The following is a 20,638-nucleotide window of genomic DNA, read 5'->3' on the forward strand; positions in this document are numbered from 1 at the left end:
CTAAGAAAGCATTTGACAAGGTTCAACAACCCTTCATGTTAAAAGTCTTGGAAAGATCAGGAATTCAAGGCCCATACTAAAACATAGTAAAAAATAATAAACAGCAAACCAGTAGCCAACACCAAACTAAATGGAGAGAAACTTGAAACAATCCCACTAAAACAGGGACTAGACAAGGCTACCCACTCTCTCCCTACTTATTCAAAATACTACTTGTAGTCCTAGCTAGAGCAATTAGACAACAAAAAGAGGCCAAGGGATACAAAGTGAAAAGGAAGAAGTGAAGACATCACTATTTGCAGATGGTATGATAGTATATACCAGTGACTCCTAAAGTTCCACCAGAGGACTACTGAGCCTGATAAACAACTTCAGCAAAGTAGCTGGATATAAAATTAATTCAAACAAATCAGTAGCCTTCCTCTACTCAAATAAGCAGCATGAGAAATTATGGGAATGATACCCTTCACAATAGTCACAAATAATATAAATTACCTTGGAGTAACTCTAACCAAGCAAGTGAAAGATCTGTATGACAAGACCTACAAGTTTCTGAAGAAAGAAATTGCAAAAGATCTCATAACATGGAAAGATCTCCCTTGCTCACGTATCGGCAAGATTAATATAGTAAAAATATCCATTTTGGCAAAAGCAATCTACAGATTTAATGCAATCCCCATCAAAATTCCAACTCAATTCTTCACAGAGTTAGAAAGAACAATTTGCAAATTCATTTGGGATAACAAGAAACCCAGGTTAGCCAAAAATATCCACAACAATAAAAGAACTTCTGGGGGAATCATCATCCCTGACCTAAAGCTGTATTACAGAGCAATAGTGATAAAAAAAATTGTATGGTACTGGTACAGAGACAGGCAGTTAGATCAATGGAATAGAATTGAAGACCCAGAGATGAACCCACACACCTACAGTCACTTGGTCTTTGACAAAGAAGCTAAAACCATTCAGTGGAAAAGATAGTATTTTCAACAAATGTTGCTAGTTCAACTGGAGGTCAGCATGTAGAAGAATGCAAACCGACCCATTCTTATCACTCTGTACAAAGCTCAAGTGGATCAAGGACCTCTGCATAAAACCAGATACACTCAAATAATAGAAGAAAAAGTGGGGAAGAGTCTCGAACACATGGGCATTGTGGAAAATTTCCTGAACAAAACACCAATTGCTCTAAGATCAAGAATTGACAAATGGGACCTCATAAAATAGCAAAGCCTCTATAAGTCAAATGACACTGTCATTAGGACAGAACAGCAAGCAACAGATTGGGAAAGATCTTTACCAATCCTACATCTGATAGAGGACTAATATCCAAAATATACAAAGAACTCAAGAAGTTAGACTCCAGAGAGTCAAATAACGTGATTTAAAAATGGGGTACAAAGCTAAACAAAGAATTCACAGCTGTGGAATATCAAATGGCTGAGAAGTACCTAAAGAAATGTTCAACCTCCTTAGTCATCAGGGAAATGCAAATCAAAACCCTGAGATCCCAGCTCATACCAGTCAAAATGGCTAAGATCAAAAACTCAGGTGAAGCTCGTAGCCTCCCCGCCCCTCCTGCAACGCACGACCCCGGGATCCCCCAACCCCTCCCGGCTCTCCTGCCGCCATGGCTGACAAGGAAGCGGCCTTTGACGACGCGGTGGAAGAACGTGAGATCAACGAGGAGTACAAGATATGGAAGAAGAACACCCCATTTCTTTATGATTTGGTGATGACCCATGCCCTGGAGTGGCCCAGCCTAACTGCCCAGTGGCTTCCAGATGTGACCAGGCCTGAAGGGAAAGATTTCAGCATTCATCGGCTTGTCCTGGGAACACACACATCAGATGAACAAAACCACCTTGTGATAGCCAGTGTCCAGCTCCCTAATGACGATGCTCAGTTTGATGCATCCCATTATGACAGTGAAAAAGGAGAATTTGGAGGTTTTGGTTCTGTCAGTGGGAAAATTGAAATAGAAATCAAGATCAACCATGAAGGAGAAGTAAACAGGGCCAGGTACATGCCTCAGAACCCTTGCATCATTGCAACGAAGACTCCATCCAGTGATGTTCTTGTTTTTGACTACACAAAGCACCCTTCTAAACCAGACCCTTCTGGAGAATGCAACCCAGACTTGCGTCTCCATGGGCATCAGAAGGAAGGTTATGGGCTTTCTTGGAATCCAAATCTCAGCGGGCACTTACTTAGTGCTTCAGATGACCATACCATCTGCCTATGGGACATCAGTGCAGTTCCCAAAGAAGGAAAAGTGGTGGATGCAAAGACCATCTTTACAGGGCACACAGCAGTAGTGGAGGACGTTTCCTGGCATCTGCTCCACGAGTCTCTGTTCGGGTCAGTTGCTGATGACCAGAAACTCATGATTTGGGATACTCGTTCAAACAATACTTCCAAGCCAAGCCACTCGGTTGATGCTCACACAGCTGAAGTGAATTGCTTATCTTTCAATCCTTATAGTGAGTTCATTCTTGCCACGGGATCAGCTGACAAGACTGTTGCCTTGTGGGATCTGAGAAATCTGAAACTCAAGTTGCATTCCTTTGAATCACATAAGGATGAAATATTCCAAGTTCAATGGTCACCTCACAATGAGACTATCTTAGCTTCCAGTGGCACTGATCGTCGGCTGAATGTCTGGGATCTAAGTAAAATTGGAGAAGAACAGTCCCCAGAAGATGCAGAGGATGGCCCACCAGAGTTGTTGTTTATTCATGGTGGTCACACTGCCAAGATATCTGACTTCTCCTGGAATCCCAATGAACCTTGGGTAATTTGTTCTGTATCAGAAGACAATATCATGCAAGTGTGGCAGATGGCAGAGAACATTTATAATGATGAAGACCCTGAAGGAAGTGTGGATCCAGAAGGACAAGGATCCTAGATATGTCTGCACTTGTGATTTTAGACTCTCCTTGTTTTCCTCTGAAGCCTGAGATGGATTTAACATTGGTTTGGGACACAGACTTTGTTCAGCTGTCCAACTTCAATAGGTCCCACCAACAATGCTATTAGCCCAAACCATGGGTGTTTTCTAAATCTTAACTGGGGGGCTTAATTCAGCAAAGCCTCCATTGGTGGCTTCAGTTGTGGCTGGATAGCTGAACAGAGTCTGTTTTTTGTTGTGTGTGGTTTTTACTTCTTTTTTTTCTTTCTTTCTTTCTTTCTTTTTAATCTTTTTTTCTTTTTTAAACTTGGGACCACCAAGTTGTAAAGATGTACGTTTTTACCTGGCAGTTGTACCACTGGTGCACTGTCATGTTGAGAAAGAGTGGATTGCTAGTTTGTATTTGTTTCTAAGATTAAATTAATCCTTGATAAACGTTGCTTTTGTAGGGTTAGTCTTTGACCACTATAGTTTGACGCCATCTCCATTTTGGCTAACCTGTCTCACCATCAGGCCTATTAACTCTCCATGACTAACTGTGTAAGTGCTTATAACGGAATAAATTGCTTTTCTATATAGCCCCCCCCCAAAAAAAAAAACTCAGGTGAAAACAGATGCTGGCAAGGATGTGGAGAAAAAGGAGCACTCCTCCCTTGTTTGTGGGATTGCAATCTCATATATCCTTTCTTCATATCAACTTAAAGGATCTTCAGAAATTTGGACACAGTATTACCTGAGGACCACACTATACCACTCCTGGGCATATACTCAAAAGATGCTCCAACATATAAAAGGACACATTCTCCACTATGTTCAGAGAAGCCTTATTTATAATAGCCAGAAGCTGGAAAGAACCCAGATGTCCTTCAACAGAGGAACAGATACAGAAATTTTGGTACACCTACACAATGGAGTACTACTCGGCTGTTAAAAACAATGAGTTCATGACATTCATAGGCAAATGGATGGAACTAGAAAATATCATCCTGAGTGAGGTAACCCAATCACAAAAGAACACACATGGTATGCACTCATTGATAAGTGGATATTAACCCAAAAGCTCCGGTTACCTAAGATACAGTCCTCAGACCACATGAAGCTCAAGAAGAAGAACAACCAAATGGCAGATGCTTCAGTCATTCTTAAATGGGGGAACAAAACTATTCATAGGAAGAGATATGGAGACAAACTTTGGAGCAGAGACTGAAGGAACATCCATTCAGAGCCTGCCCCACCTGAGGATCCAGCCCATATACATACAGCCACCAAATCCAGATAATATTACTGATGCCAAGAAGTGCATGCTGACAGGAGCCTTTTATAGCTGTCTACTGAGAGGCTAAGCCAGAGCATGATAAAAGCAGAGGTGAATGCTAGCAGCAAACCATTGAACTGAGAATGGGGTCCATGTTGGAGGAATTAGAGAAAAGATTGAAGGAACTAAAGGGCTTGCAACCCCACTAGAACAACAATACTGACCAACCAGAACTCTCAGGGACTAAACCCCTACCCAAAGACTACACATGGACAGACCCATTGCTCCAGCTGCATATGTAGCAGAGGATGGCCTTGTTGGGCACCAATGGGAGGAGAAGAGCTTGGTTCTGCCAAGGCTGGACAACCCCCCAGCCTAGGGGAATGTCAGGGCAGGGAGCCGGGAGGGGGTGGGTGGTTGGGAGAGGGAGCACCTTCATAGAAAAAGAGGGGGAAGGGGGTGGGGGTTTAGGGATGGAAAACCAGGTTCTGGGATAACATTTGAAATATAAATTAAAAAATATCCAGTAAAAACAACAACAAAAAAGCAATGTGAGTAAGCCATGGGAGCAAGTCATTGAGCAGCATTCCCCTGTGGTTGTGTGTCAATTCCTGCCTCCTGCCTCTGTAGCTCAAGCATATAGACCATGCTAGACTCTGTCAAACTGTGGTGTTTGTTACCTTGCAAGTATAGAAGGTCAATCACAGATTCTGTGGGGTAGAAAGCATTAAAAGCTCCCTAGCAGAGAAAGAGAGAAATACAGAGAAAGAGGGAAGCACAAAAGGAAGATAGAGGAAATGGTAAAGAAATAAGGCAGGTAGAAACTCATCCCCACAGAGCAGAGAAGGGGAGTATTAGGAAAAGAAAGAGACCATTAGCCATATTGAGTTTCATGAAACTTTGAATAAGTTCTGGTCTTAACATGACATTTTTGACTAAGTCAAAAGAACCATAACTCATCATTTCAGAAACTCAATCTGAAAATTTTTTATTATCATAACAGCTACATATATATAGCTGTGATATTATTTAATGCTGAATGGCAACATTTTAAATAACATCATACTTCAAATAAAGTTTCTCAATCCAAACTTATCTGTGAATCTTAATAGTTTATAATATGTATGTCCTTGGTAACTTCTGGATTTTTGGTATCTTGTCTAAGCTCAAATCACAGACTTAGACCTATAAACGTAGGGTTGGGGATGGTTATTTATCTGACCTGTCATTTCCAGATGAGGAGATGCAATGGAGCCCTCCCACAGACATGAAGCTGCCTCTTTTGCCAGTGGAGTTCCTATTGTTACTTTGAACAGCATCAAGAATGTGCTGTTCTCTTAGTAAGAGCACCAGTGGAAGGGGAAGCCCTTGGTCCTGCCAAGACTGAATCCCCAGTGAATGTGATTGTTAGGGGGAGGGTGGTAATGGGGGGAGGATGGGGAGGGGAACACCCATATAGAAGGAAGGGTTAGGGGGATGTTGGCCTGGAAACCGGAAAGGGAATAGCAATTGAAATGTAAATAAGAAATACCCAATTTAATAAAGATGGAGGAAAAAAAATGTCTTGTTCTACATCAGTAAGGCAGAGAAATGCCCAAGCAGAGCCAAATTAAGATGTGTTTTGTTAGTATATGACTTCTAGACTTCTCTAGACAAATACTATTTTCTTCTTTTATAAGAAGGTAAAGATATCTATACAAGGAAGGTTATGCTGACTCTCCAATGAGATTGTTACCAAGTGACACGTGCTTCTCTTAACTAGGACTAATAGAATCCTAGCAGTGGATTGAAGTGTTATACCATTTGGTTGCTCTTATTTGTAGAATGGCTATTATAAGATGGGTAATAGCAATAAATTAGTCTCGAAGGATGATAGTATGAAGAAGGTTCCTGTGGATTTGGTGATAGGTAGAACAGTGTTGAAGGTATAATCACACCTAATTATTAAGTGGCGTTACAGAGTAATAAAAACAGCATAGTACATGGGACCATGGTACATAGGGACCCAGAAATAAACCCATGTAGGTATAGCCAAATGATTTTTACTAAGATGTCAAAAATATTGACTATAGAAAAGACAACCTCTTCAACAAATGGTGCTGAGAAAATTGTATGTTCATATAATAGACCATGAAAGATATAATGTTAAGTTAAGATACCAGCTAGAGAGCAAAGAAAAATGTTAATTGACTATATATGTGATAGGGGACTTGTATCTATAATATACAAATAACTGAAAATCAAACACCCAAACCAAGAAGAAGAAGAAGAGGAAGAGGAAGGGGAGAGGAGGAAGAAGAAGAAGAAGAAGAAGAAGAAGAAGAAGAAGAAGAAGAAGAAGAAGAAGAAGAAGAAGAAGAAGAAGAAGAAGAAGAAGAAGAAGAAGAAGAAAAAGAAGAGGAGGAGGAGGAGGAGGAAGAAGAAAAAGAAGAAGAAGAAGAAGAAGAGGAGGAGGAGGAGGAGGAGGAGGAGGAGGAGGAGGAAGAAGAAGAAGAAGAAGAAGAAGAAGAAGAAGAAGAAGAAGAAGAAGAAGAAGAAGAAGAAGAAGAAGAAGAAGAAGAAGAAGAAGAAGAAGAAGAAGAAGAAGAAATAATAAACTGGTTAATGAAAAAAAGTCAGTGCTTGCATAGTGAAATACACATTGCCAAGAAACTGGTTCAAAATCACTGGTCATTAGAAAAATATAAATAAAAGAGGTATTGAGATTACACCACACCCATTCAGAATGGCAGTCATGAAGAAAACAAATACCAAATATTGCCAAGAATACAGATTATAGGGAACTCTTTATACCCTATTCATGGAATATAAACTACTCTAGAGATGTAAAATTCAGTATGAAATTTCTTCACAAACCTAAAACTTTCCATATAATCAACATATATTATCTTGGAGTCCAAATCAATCATCATAGAGATACTTTCACGTTAATGATTACTAGTCACAGCCTTATTAACGATAGCAAAGTTGTAGAACCAACCTCAGTGTCTTACAAGAGAAGAATGGATTAAGAAAATAAGGTACAGGGCTAGAAAGATGACTCATCTGTTAAGAGCACAGCAGTTCCAGAGGACCCAGGTTCAATTGCCAGCATCCGCATGGCAATAACCAAAAGCACCCAACCGTCTGTAACTCTGCTCCAGGGAATCTGACACCCTCATAGAGACATAGGCAGTTAAAATACCAATGTAAATAAAATAAAAATACATTTTTAAAAGGAAATCTGATACAGATTTTTTTATCTGTAAAGAATGAAGTCATGTCATTTGTACAAAACTGGAGATCATCATGATATACAGATTAAGCCAGTCTCAGACAGAAAAATGATGGCCCTAAACTTGTGTGTGTGTGTGTGTGTGTGTGTGTGTGTGTGTGTGTGTGTGTGTGTGTGTGTGTATTCTCAAACTAGAGAATGAAGAAAATTAATACAAGCAGAGTAGAGAACAGCAAGGTATGGATGAGAGTACAATTAGAGCACATTATATACCAGTATCCAAATGATCTCACATGGTCATGTTTGATGAAATTTTAAAAATCAACAGTGTAAGGAGGCCCAGGATGAAGAAGAGAGGATATAAAGTGATATAAAGCCTATGAGAGAGAAAGCTAGACTCGAAGGCAAGTGCCATCAGACATCTTCTCTAAATCTCTTCATTCACAAATGAAGATCAAGTCTTAAGACTTTCACATATTTCATATAACTAAAATGCTTTTAAAAGTAAGAGTCATTGCAGTAGTTGTCAGTGATTGTGACTTTCTGTTTATGGAGGTGTTTAAGAACTAAGAAAATTCATTTGCCAAGTGTTGGGTGGAAAAACGCTCTGTTCTGATTGTGTCTTTGAATAATACCAGCTCTCTATGTGATTCCAAGGGTTAGTATTTATATCCTTTGCTCTTTTTATTTGCTGCATGTAAATATGCTGTTGGTTGATGTGCTTCTCTGCTTCTCTTTCTCCTTCTGCACTATAGGTGAAGTCTCATCTGAAAACTTTCTGGACTATAAGAACCGTGGAGTCAATGGATCTCACAGAGGCCAGATCATTTGGAAGATTGATGCCAGCTCTTACTTTGTGGAATGTGAGTACTTTTACCACATTCCACATTCCTGTGGCCCAGCAGACACAGTGGATCAGAATTCAGCTGTATTCTTTTTCATTCTATTGGGGTGATTCCCCTCAACAAGATGCCTCTGCTTAGGAGCCACGTAAAAGCAGAGGCAGGTTTAATAAGAGCCTTAAAATGTTTTCAGTAGATAGCTCTATGACAGTTGCAAAATAGCCATGCAAATCCACCCATGTCATTCTTTTAATATTATGAAGGTCTTGGTTCATATCCACAAGTCTCTAGACTCAGGACACTTTAATACATGTCCTTTAGGCTTTCACGCCTTGTCTAAATTAAGTGATGAATGAAACCCTATGGTCTCACCATGTATCCTGCCTTTTAGTTTTGCCTTTGTTTTACCCACACTCCTCCAGGCTGCCTGTCCATGACACTAGTATGTTGGTAGTATTTCACACACACACATACCCCAGCTTCTGGATCTTGCTACAATAGTATAGGATTCAAATTATATACCACCAATATCAGGTAATTTCTTTGACTATTTATCCTCTTACATTTATGAATATATAAACTTGGTACTGTACCTTACTGATACATTTTCTAAATTTTCTTCTGCTCTTAGAAATAAATCCTATCTAGAGTTGTGATAGGATTGTTTCCATAGCTCTCCATATAGATGTATTTCCTGTACATTTGGTATCCTATACACGTGGTATCACATTTGGTAACACACACATACACACACACACACACACACACACACACACACACACACACAGTGCAGACTATCTTTTTTACAGACATCCTTTTCTTTTGTATGGAGACTGCATCTACCCCTGTGCTTTTCAGAAGCAAGCTGATGCACCAGGCCACGTATCCAGAGACCTTAACATTCTCTAGGCACGTATCAAAGGCACGCTTGCCTCCATCCAAAGCTTGATAAGCTGAGCCTCGCCGTTTTATTTATCTCAGCATTATTAAATTATAAGTGTGCATATGGATGGCCCATTATGCTCTAAACACAACACTCAATGACTTTTATAGTTCAAAGTTTCAAATTATTCCACAAAGTAGTCCAAAGGCATAAAACCCACATGATCATGTATATAATAGTGTGTGAGTCTTTTATCTAACTATAAACTTGTATTATAGACAGGAATTAAAATCTTCTTATCTTTCCTAACTTGTAATACTCCTCTCCACCCAGTAAAACCTGAACTTTGCCTTCTCTAGACACATCTTTCTTTGCAATGTTGAATTTATTTCAGATAATAGGAGCAACTCCCACATCTCAGTAAAATCTTTCTGTATCACATTTCTGCTGTTGTAATAAATACCATTACTGAGTTGCAGAGTAGTGCGTTGTACACACCACCACCCTGCCTACCCCCCAAACAGGCTGCGTCTAACCAGAGACACACAAGTGGTATCATTTGTACTTTGTGATAGTCTGTTCTGTTCTCTCTCTCTCTCTCTCTCTCTCTCTCTCTCTCTCTCTCTGTGTGTGTGTGTGTGTGTGTGTGTGTGTGTGTGTGTGTGTGTGTGTGTGTGTTACCGAATGTGATACCACATGTATAGGTACCTCACAAGAGACACCCCCATGCCCCTACTCCAATACCCCAATAACCCCATATTCAACAAATGATGCTGGTCTAACTGGAAAATCTGCTTGTAAAATAATGCAAATAGATCCATATTTATCACCCTGCACAAAATTGAAGTCCAAGTCGATCAAAGACCTCAACATAAAACTTGATAGACTAAATCTCATATAAGTGAAAGTAGGAAAGAGCCTTGAATGCATTGGTACAGGAGACAACTTCCCGGACAGAACAGCAATGGCTCAGACCCTAACATCAACAATTGATAAGTGAGACCTCATGAAACTTAAAAGTTTCTGTAAGGCAAAAGACACTGTCAACAAGACAAAACTGCAGCCTATAGACTGAGAAAATATCTTCATTAACCCTACGTCTGACAGAGAGCTAATATCTAAAATATGTAAGAGCACTCAAGAAGTTAAACTCCAACAAACCAAATGAACCAATTAAAATGGGTCATAGAACTAAACAGAGAATTCTTAGCAGAGGAATCTGGAGTGGCCAAGAAGCACTTAGTCATCAGGGAAATGCAAATCAAAACAATTAGGAAGGTCCACCTTACACCAATCAGAATGGCTAAGATCAAAAATTCAAGGGATAGAACTTGCTGGTGAGGATGGGGAAAAAGGGAAACACTCCTCCATGGCTAGACTGTATAATGACTGTGGAAATTAATCTGGCAGTTTCTAAGAAAAATAGAAATAGTTCTACCTGAAGACCCACCTATACCACTGCTGGGGATATACCCAAAAGACGTTTCATCATCATGAATTTTTCTGGCCAATAGATAGAACTAGAAAATATCATCCTGAGTGAGGTAACACAGACCCAAAAGGACATGCATGGTATGTACTCACTGATATGTGGATGTTAGCCAAAAAATACAGAATTCTCATGATATACCTTAGAGATACAAAGACGTTAAACAAGAAGGAAGGACCAAGCAAGGATGGTTGAATAGAACTTAAAAGGTGAAACAAAATAGTCACAGGAGGCAAGGGGAGTGAGGAAACTGAGTGGGGAAGGGGATGAGGAGGGGAATCTGGGTGCAGGATCAGGTTCAGGGACAGACAGGAGAGAGGCCCAGGGGGCGAGGAGAATGAATGAAAATCTGCAGCTGGTGAAGGGGTAGGGGTTGTCCCAGAGACCTGGAGAGGCTCCCAGGAGTTGAAGCAGGTGTGTTTAGTCAAGATGCCTGACAGTGGGGATACGACCACCTCCTGTAGCCACAACACTTTCCACCCAAAATTTATCCCATCTAAAAGAAATGTAGGGATGGTGAAGACCAAGGAAAGGCCAACAAAACTAGCCCATCTTGAAACCCATCCCATGGGCCAGCACCAATCCCTAACATTATTAATGTATTTGGTTATGCTTACGGACAGGAGCCTAACATAACTGTCCTCTGAGAGGCTCTACCTAGCAGCAGGCAATAACAGAAGTAGCTGTGTATAGCCGAACCTTAGATGTAGGGCAGGGACACTTAGGGAAGAGTTGGGGGAAGGATTGGGGGCCCAGAAGTAGATGGGAATCTCACAGGAAGACCACCAGAGTCAAAAATCCTGGACCTCTGGGAGTTCTCAGAGTCTGAAACACCAACCAAAAAATGTACATGGGCCAGAAAGAGTCCCTCTGATACATACATAGCTGAGAAGCAGCTCAGTCCTCCTGACTGCCCTATCTGGCATAAGGGGGAGAGGCTGTGCCTAATCTGGCAGAGTCTTGATGTACCAGGGTGGGTGGAAACTTGGGGGGTGACCTTCTCAGAGGGATGGGGGAGTCGGGGAGGGATTCTGTGAGGGAGTGACTGGAACATGGAGCAGCATTTGGGGTATAAATAAACACATAATTTTAATTAAAAGAATACCATTAACAAAAGCAAATTAGAGAAGAATGGGGCTTACAGTTCCAGAGGCATAGAGACCACCATAGCAGAGAAAGCATGACAAGAGGCCAAGAATGCATTACAACAGGATCTGGAAACTGTCTGATCACACTGTCCATTCTTGAACAGGAAGTAGGACCAAACTATAAACTCTCAAAACCCACACCCAGTGACATACTTCCTTCAATAAAGCTCTACCTCCTAAATGTTCTACAGTGTCCCCAAACAGCCTCGCCAATGTGGAACAATAGATTTAAATACATGAACCCACTGGAAACAATTCTCATTCAAACCACCCCACTCAATAAATAAATTATTAATTAAGCTAGTGCTTAATATTTCAATGTAGAAAGCATGGAACTTAAACTCTAAGACAACAATCAGTTACTTCTAATCTTTCCTATAGATGGACTTTGCACCTAAAATTTAATGTTCCTCCAGAGAAAAAAATTAGGTAAAGAAAGAGGACCAGGTTGTTTAGGGTTAGTCCCATGTCAAGAGAGTGTCACACAGATAGAACATGGTTGACTGTTCTTGCGATGAAGAGTTGGAAGTGAGGTACCGCTTTCTGTACAAATAGTTTCACTTTCTCAGAAAAGACACTCAGTCCACACTGGAATTCTGACCAGCCAATTTAAGGAACTCTTCCTGTTTTCATTGGGCCTGGGAAGTAGAAGCTAGAAGAGCAATGGGAAAGTGGGGGCAGTTCCCACCTTTTCACATCATTTGTAACTTATACTGTCTTTCTGGTATGTTGATGGTCTTAGTAAAACAGACATGCACAGAATATCAGGGAGTCCTCATGAGTGCCCTTGTAAATTTAACTCATTGGTTCTGCAGGGCAAAGAGGTTATCATCAAACCTTTGGGTCTGTATAGCAAATACTTGTTCATCCTCTAAGCTTGGTTCTGGTTTTTTTCTTTCCATCTTTACTAAATTGGGTATTTCTTATTTACGTTTCCCGGTTTCCAGGCCAACATTCCACTAATCGCTTCCCCATTCTCCCCCCATTACCACCCTCCCCCCAAGAATCCCTTTCACTGGGGATTCAGCCTTGGCAGGACCAAAGCTTTCCCCTTCCACTGGTGCCCTTACTAGGCTATTCATTACTACCTATGAATTTGGAGGCCAGAGTCAATCCATGTATAGTCTTTGGGTAGTGGCTTAGTCCCTGGAAGCTCTGGTTGATTGGCATTGCTGTTCATATGGGGTCTCAAGCCCCTTCAACCTCTCTCAGTCCTTTCTCTGATTCCTTCAACAAGAGTCCCGTTCTCAGTTCAGTGGTTTGCTGCTGGCATTCGCCTACGTATTTGCCATATTCTGGCTGTGTCTCTCAGGAGCGATCTACATCCGGTTCCTGTCAGCCTGCACTTCTTTGCTTCATCCATCTTATCTAGTTTGGTGGCTGTATATGTATGGGCCACATGTGGGGCAGGCTCTGAATGGGTGTTCCTTCAGCCTCTGTTCTAAACTTTGCCTCCCTATCCCCTCCTAAGGGTATTCTTGTTCCCCTTTTAGAGAAGGAGTGAAGCATCTGCATTTTGGCCATCCTTCTTGAGTTTCATGTGTTTTGTGCATCTAAGGTAGTTCAAGCATTTGGGCTAATATCCACATATCAATGAGTGCATACCATGTGTGTTTTTCTTTTTTAATTTTTTCAACTTTACTAACTTTAGTATTTCTTATTTACATTTTAATTGTTATTCCCCTTCCCGGTTTCCAGGCAAACATCCCCCTAAACCCTCCCACTCCTCTTCTCTATGGGTGTTCCCCTCCCCATCCTCCAGCCATTACTGCCCTCCCACCAACAATCACGTTCACTGGGGGTTCAGTCTTGGCAGGACCAAGGGCTTCCCCTTCCACTGGTGCTCTTACTAGGCTATTCATTGCTACCTATGCAGTTGGAGTCCATGGTCAGTCCATGTATAGTCTTTGGGTAGTGGCTTAGTCCCTGGAAGCTCTGGTTGGTTGGCATTGTTGTTCATATGGGGTCTCGAGCCCCTTCAAGCTCTTTCAGTCCTTTCTAAGATTCCTCAATGAGGGTCCCGTTCTCAGTTCAGTGGTTTAATGATGGCATTCACCTATGTATTTGCTGTATTCTGGCTGTGTCTCTCAGGAGAGATCTACCTCCGGTTCCTGTCAGCCTGCACTTCTTTTCTTGTCTAATTGGCTGTGTATGTATGGGCCACATGTGGGGCAGGCTCTGAATGGGTGTTCCTTCTGCCTCTGTTCTAAACTTTGCGTTCCTATTCCCTCCCAAGGGTATTCTTGTTCCCCTTTTAAAGATGCAGTTAAACATTCTCATTTTGGTCATCCTTCTTGAGTTTCATGTGTTCTGTGCATCTAGGGTAATTCGAGAATTTGGGCTAATAGCCACTTATCAATGAGTGCATACCATGTATGTTTTTCTGTGATTGGGTTACCTCACTCAGGATGATATTATCCAGTTCCATCCATTTGCCTATGAATTTCATAAAGTCATTGTTTTTGATAACTGAGTAATATTCCATTAAGTAGATGTACCACATTTTCTGTATCCATTCCTCTGTTGAAGGGCATCTGGGTTCTTTCCAGCTTATGGCTATTATAAATAAGGCTGCTATGAACATAGTGGAGCATGTGTCTTTGTTATATATTGGAGCATCTTTTGGGTATATGCCCAAGAGAGGTATAGCTGGGTCCTCAGGTAGTGCAATGTCCAGTTTTCTGAGGAACCTCCAGACTGATTTCCAGAACGGTTGTACCAGTCTGCAATCCCACCAACAATGGAGGACTGTTCCTCTTTCTCCACATACTCACCAGCATCTGCTGTGGCCAGAGTTTTGATCTTAGCCATTCTCCCTGGTGTGAGGTGAAATCTCAGGGTTGTTTTGGTTTACATTTCTCTTATGACTAAAGATGTTGAACATTTCTTTAGGTGTTTCTCAGCCATTCGGCATTCCTAGGCTGTGAATTCTTTGTTTAGCTCTGAACCCCATTTTTAATAGGGTTATTTGTCTCCCTGCAGTCTAACTTCATGAGTTCTTTGTATATTTTGGATATAAGCCCTCTATCAGTTGTATTATTGGTAAAGATCTTTTCCCAATCTGTTGGTTGCTGTTTTGTCCTAACCACAGTCTCCTTTGCCTTACAGAAGCTTTGTAGTCCATTTTGTTTCTACTTGGTTGATTTCAGCTCTGAGTTTGCATATTTCCTGCCTTCTACTCCTCCTGGGTGTATTTGCTTCTTTTTGTTCTAGAGTTTTCAGGTGTGCTGTCAAACTTCTGATATATGCTCTCCTGTTTCTTTCTGCAGGCACTCAGAGCTATGAGTTTTCCTTTTAGCACAGCTTTCATTGTGTCCCATAAGTTTGGGTATGTTGTACCTTCATTTTCATTAAATTCTAAGAAGTCTTTAATTTCTTTCTTTATTTCTTCCTTGACCAGGTTATCATTGAGTAGAGCATTGTTCAACTTCCATGTATATGTGGGCATTCTTCTCTTATTGTTGTTGAAGACCAGCTTTAGCCCGTGGTGGTCTGATAGGACACATGGGATTATTTCTATCTTTCTGTATCTATTGAGGCCTGTTTTATGACCGCTTATATGGTCAGTTTTGGAGAAAGTACCATGAGGTAGTGAGAAAAAGGTATATCCTTTTGTTTTAGGATAGAATGTCCTATAAACACCTCTTAAGTCCATTTGGTTCATGACTTCTCTTAGTCTGTCTATGTCTCTGTTTAATTTCTGTTTCCATGATCTGTCTATTGATGAGAATGAGGTGTTGAAATCTACTACTATTTTTGTGTGATGTGCAATGTGTGCTTTGAGCTTTAGTAAGGTTTCTTTTATGTATGTAGGTGCCCTTGTATTTGGAGCATAGATATATTTAGGATTGAGAGTTCATCTTGGTGGACTGTTCCTTTCATGAATATGAAGTGTTCTTCCTTATCTTTTTTGATGACTTTTTGTTGAAAATCGATTTTATTCGATATTAGAATGACTACTCCAACTTACTTCTTCAGACCTTTTGCTGGGAAAGTCTTTTCCAGCCTTCTACTCTAAGGTAGTGTCTGTTTTTGTCTCTGAGGTGTGTTTCCTGTAGGCAGCAAAATGCCGGGTTCTCATTACATATCGAGTTTGTTAATCTGTGTCTTTTTATTGAGGAGTTGAGTCCATTGTTGTTGAGAGATATTAAGAAATAGTGAATGTTGCTTCTGTTATCGTCATATTTGGAGGTGAGATTATGTTTTTGTGCTTGTCTTCTCTTTGTTCTGTTGCAATACGATTAGTTTCTTGCTTTTTCTAGGGTGTAGCTTGCCTCCTTATGTTGGACTTTACCATTTATTATCCTTTGTAGCGCTGGATTTGTAGAAAGATATTGTGTAAATTTGGTTTTGTCATGGAATATCTTGGTTTCTTCATCTATGTTAATTGAGAGGTTTGCTGGATACAGTAACCTGGGCTGGCATTTGTGTTCTCTTAGGGTCTGTATGACATCTGTCCAGGATCTTCTGGCTTTCATAGTCTCTGGTGAGATGTCTGGTATAATTCTGACAGGTCTGCCTTTATATGTTACTTGACCTTTTTCCCTTACTGCTTTTAATATTCTTTCTTTGTTTTGTGCATTTGGTGTTTTGACTATTATGTGACAGGAAGAGTTTCTTTTCTGGTCCAATCTATTTGGAGTTCTGTAGGCTTCTTGTATGTTTATGGACATCTCTTTCTTCAAGTCAGGGAAGTTTTCCTCTATGATTTCTTTTTAAGATATTTACTGGTCCTTTGAGTTGGGAATCTTCCCTCTCTTCTATACCTATTATCCTTAGGTTTGATCTTTTCATTGTGTCCTGGTTTTCCTGTATGTTTTGGGCCAGTGTCTTTTTCTGTTTTACATTATCTTTGACAGTTCTATCAATGATTTCTATGGAATCTTCTGCTCCTGAGATTCTCTCTTCTATCTCTTGTATTCTGTTGGTGATGCTTGTATCTATGGCTCCTTGTCTCTTCCTTTGGTTTTCTATATCCAGGGTTGTCTCCCTTTGTGCTTTCTTTATTGTTTCTATTTTCATTTCAATTCCTTCACCTGTTTGTGTTTCCTGTAATTCTTTCAGGGATTTTTGTGTTTCCTCTCTAAGAACTTCTACTTGTTTTCCTGCACTTCTCTAAGGAGTTCTTTATGTCTTTCTTAAAGTCCTCCATCATCATGATCGAATGTGATTTTTAATCTAGATCTTGCTTTTCTAGTATGTTTGGATATTCAGTGTTTGCTTTGGTGGGAGAATTGAGCTCTGATTATGCCATGTTTCTGTGGCTTGGTTTCCTCTGCTTGCCTCTCGCCATCAGGTTGTCTCTGGTGTTCCCCTGTTTTGCTATTTCTGACAGTTGCTTGACCATCCTATAGGCTTGTGTGTCAGGAGTGCTGTAAACCTGTTTTACTGTTTTCTTTCAGCCAGTTATGAGAACAGAGTGTTCTTCTTTCAGGCGTGTAGTCATTCCTGTCCACTGGCTTTCACCTGTCCCTGTGATCAGGAACCAGAAGGGCCTGTCCCTACTTCTCCTGGGTCCCTGTATGTGGGGGCCCAGATGCTGCTAGGTGTTTTCCTCTAGAGTCATAAATGTGGACAGAGAGTAGTCTCCTCTGGTTTCCCAGGTGTGTCTGCCCCTCTGAAGGTCTAGCTCTCCCTCCCTTGGGATTTGGGTGCAGGGAGCTGTTTGACTGGGTCCATTCAGATCTGGGCACAGTCTGGACCGCAGGACTCCTGCAGCTTGACTGCCCCTATCTTCCTGTGCCCAGAGGTCCTATACAGTTTCCTCTTGGGCCAGGAATGTGGGCAAAGGTGGGCAGAAGTGGCAGTCTCTCCTTCCCTGCAGTCTCAGGATTGCCCATACGTTTAGGCAATCGGCTCTCTCTCCCACCGGGTTTGGGAAGTCATTGGTTCTGAATAGGAAAATAGGTATTCATCATTTAAGTTATCAAGTCTGTAGCATTTTTATAGTATATAACATTACATGGACTCCCACAAAGCAAATAATTACAGAATTCTAACTCCACGAATGGTCCAGTATTTTTCTCAAGGCTCACTGAAAGAAAAACTTTTCTAATCCCTAGCTCTGTGTCTGCACCTGCTACCTGGTAGGATTTCTGTCAGTGTAGCTCTTGTAGTGCCTTCTATACCACATTTGATGGTTTCATCTGTGAAGGCTCTAAATCCCAAGATGAAAGTTAAAAGAAGAAGGTAAATAATAGTCCCACTGCGCTCCTGACCCTGCACCTCATCTGGGCAACACAACAGAGCTGTCCCAGCTGGTACAAGCCCATGTGAGTGGGTCCCAAGTGCATGAGAGCAGGAGAGCTGGCTCCATTCCTTGCCAGCTACAGTACTGAATGAACTAACGGTGGCATGGCAGGAGAGCTCTCCCTGATGGTGTGAGTGCAGGAAAGTTGGCAGGCTGACAGCCAGCTCAGCTACCAACCAGGCCTGGGTCCAGGGCTTTGAGTTGGCTCACCTTCATTAATTCTGATCAGGTCTGAGTGTTTCAGCACCATAAATATTGTTGCATGTGGATAGGGAAACCTTATGGTGTTCAGGTCTTTTGGGTGCTGGCAACATGTAGAACGCTTAGGCAGCGAAAGGGAGAACCACGTTGTTTTAGAAGAGACTTTCATTCGCTACACAATACTGTGAAGAACTTATCTTCTTCTAGCACTTGGCAGCTCATGCCAGTCAGGCTGTTTCTGTTAAGGCTGAGCCTGTTAATGGCTGCTGCTCTGAAGATAACCTGGATTTTTCCTTTGATTGCTAGTGATGATTCTCTCTTCTTTTTTTTTTTCCATCTTTATTAAATTCTTATTTACATTTCAATTGTTATTCCTTTTCCCGGTTTCCTAGCCAACATCCCCCTAAACCCTCCCACTCCTCTTCTATATGGGTGTTCCCCTCCCCACCCTCCACCCATTACCGCCCTCTCCCCAACAATCATGTTCACTCGGGGTTCAATCTAAGCAGGACCAAGGGCTTCCCCTTCACTCAGGTTGTCTGGATCCTCAGGCATTTCAATGTCCAATTTTCTGAGGAACCTCCAGACTAATTTCCAGAATGGTTGTACCAGTCTGCAACCCCACCAACAATGGAGGAGTGTTCCTCTTTCTCCGCATCCTCGCCAGCATTTGCTGTCACCTGAGTTTTTAATCTTAGCCATTCTCACTGGTGTGAGGTGAAATCTCAGGGTTGTTTTGATTTGCATTCCCCTTATGACTAAAGATGTTGAACATTTCTTTAGGTTTTGTCAGCTATTCGGCATTCCTCAGCTGTGAATTCTTTGTTTAGCTCTGAACCCCATTTTTAATAGGGTTATTTGTCTCCCTGCGGTCTAACTTCTTGAGTTCTTTGTATATTTTGGATATAAGGCCTCTATCTGTTGTAGGATTGGTAAAGGTCTTTTCCCAATCTGTTGGTTGCCGTTTTGTCTTAACCACAGTGTCATTTGCCTTACAGAAGCTGAGCAGCTTCATGAGATCCCATTTGTCGATTCTTGATCTTAGAGCATAAGCCATTGGTGTTTTGTTCAGGAAATTTTTTCCAGTGCCCGTGTGTTCGAGATGTTTCCCCACTTTTTCTTCTATTAGTTTGAGTGTATCTGGTTTGATGTGGAGGTCCTCGATCCACTTGGACTTAAGCTTTGTACAGGGTGATAAGCATGGATCGATCTGCATTCTTCTACATGTTGACCTCCAGTTGAACCAGCACCATTTGCTGAAAATGCTATCTTTTTTCCATTTGATGGTTTTGGCTCCTTTGTCAAAAATCAAGTGCCCATAGGTGTGTGGGTTCATTTCTGGGTCTTCAATTCTATTCCATTGGTCTATCTGTCTGTCTCTGTACCAATACCACGCAGTTTTTATCACTATTGCTCTGTAATACTGCTTGAGTTCAGGGATAGTGATTCCCCCTGAAGTCCTTTTATTGTTGAGGATAGTTTTAGCTATCCTGGGTTTTTTGTTATTCCAGATGAATTTGCAAATTGTTCTGTCTAACTCTTTGAAGAATTGGATTGGTATTTTGATGGCGATTGCATTGAATCTGTAGATTGCTTTTGGTAGTATGGCCATTTTTACTATATTAATCCTGCCAATCCATGAGCATGGGAGATCTTACCATCTTCTGAGGTCTTCTTCAATTTCTTTCTTCAGAATCTTGAAGTTCTTATTGTACAGATCTTTTACTTGCTTGGTTAAAGTCACACCGAGGTACTTTATATTATTTGGGTCTATTATGAAGGGTGCCGTTTCCCTAATTTCTTTCTCGGCTTGTTTCTCTTTTGTGTGGAGGAAGGCTACTGATTTATTTGAGTTAATTTTATACCCAGCCACTTTGCTGAAGTTGTTTATCAGCTTTAGTAGTTCTCTGGTGGAACTTTTGGGATCACTTAAATATACTATCATATCATCTGCAAATAGTGATATTTTTACTTCTTCTTTTCCGATCTGTAACCCCTTGACCTCCTTTTGTTGTCTGATTGCTCTGGCTAGAACTTTAAGAACTATATTGAATAAGTAGGGAGAGAGTGGGCAGCCTTGTCTAGTCCCTGATTTTAGTGGGATTGCTTCAAGTTTCTCTCCATTTAGTTTAATGTTAGCAACTGGTTTGCTGTATATGGCTTTTATTATGTTTAGGTATGGGCCTTGAATTCCTATTCTTTCCAGGACTTTTATCATGAAGGGGTGTTGAATTTTGTCAAATGCTTTCTCAGCATCTAATGAAATGATCATGTGGTTTTGTTCTTTCAGTTTGTTTATATAATGGATCACATTGATGGTTTTCCGTATATTAAACCATCCCTGCATGCCTGGGATGAAGCCTACTTGATCATGGTGGATGATCATTTTGATGTGCTCTTGGATTCGGTTTGCCAGAATTTTATTGAGTATTTTTGCGTCGATAT

General features: G+C 41.0%; 1 protein-coding gene and 1 pseudogene across 5 annotated transcripts in view; both read left to right on the forward strand.

Annotated features, from left to right (window-relative positions):
• The window catches only part of Hecw1 (HECT, C2 and WW domain containing E3 ubiquitin protein ligase 1), a 414,282-nt gene that overhangs the window by 158,534 nt on the left and 235,110 nt on the right, over positions 1-20,638 (forward strand). For all 5 annotated transcript variants that reach the window (XM_087590135.1, XM_087590133.1, NM_001440089.1 and 2 more), the window contains 1 exon segment: positions 8,136-8,243. In XM_087590135.1, the coding sequence (XP_087446261.1) occupies positions 8,136-8,243 (108 nt within the window).
• Rbbp4-ps2 (RB binding protein 4, chromatin remodeling factor, pseudogene 2) lies at positions 1,557-3,489 on the forward strand (annotated as a pseudogene).

This window comes from Rattus norvegicus, chromosome 17 (assembly GCF_021556685.1).
Source record: "Rattus norvegicus strain SHRSP/BbbUtx chromosome 17, alternate assembly SHRSP_T2T, whole genome shotgun sequence".
NCBI classification, from domain to species: domain Eukaryota; kingdom Metazoa; phylum Chordata; class Mammalia; order Rodentia; family Muridae; genus Rattus; species Rattus norvegicus.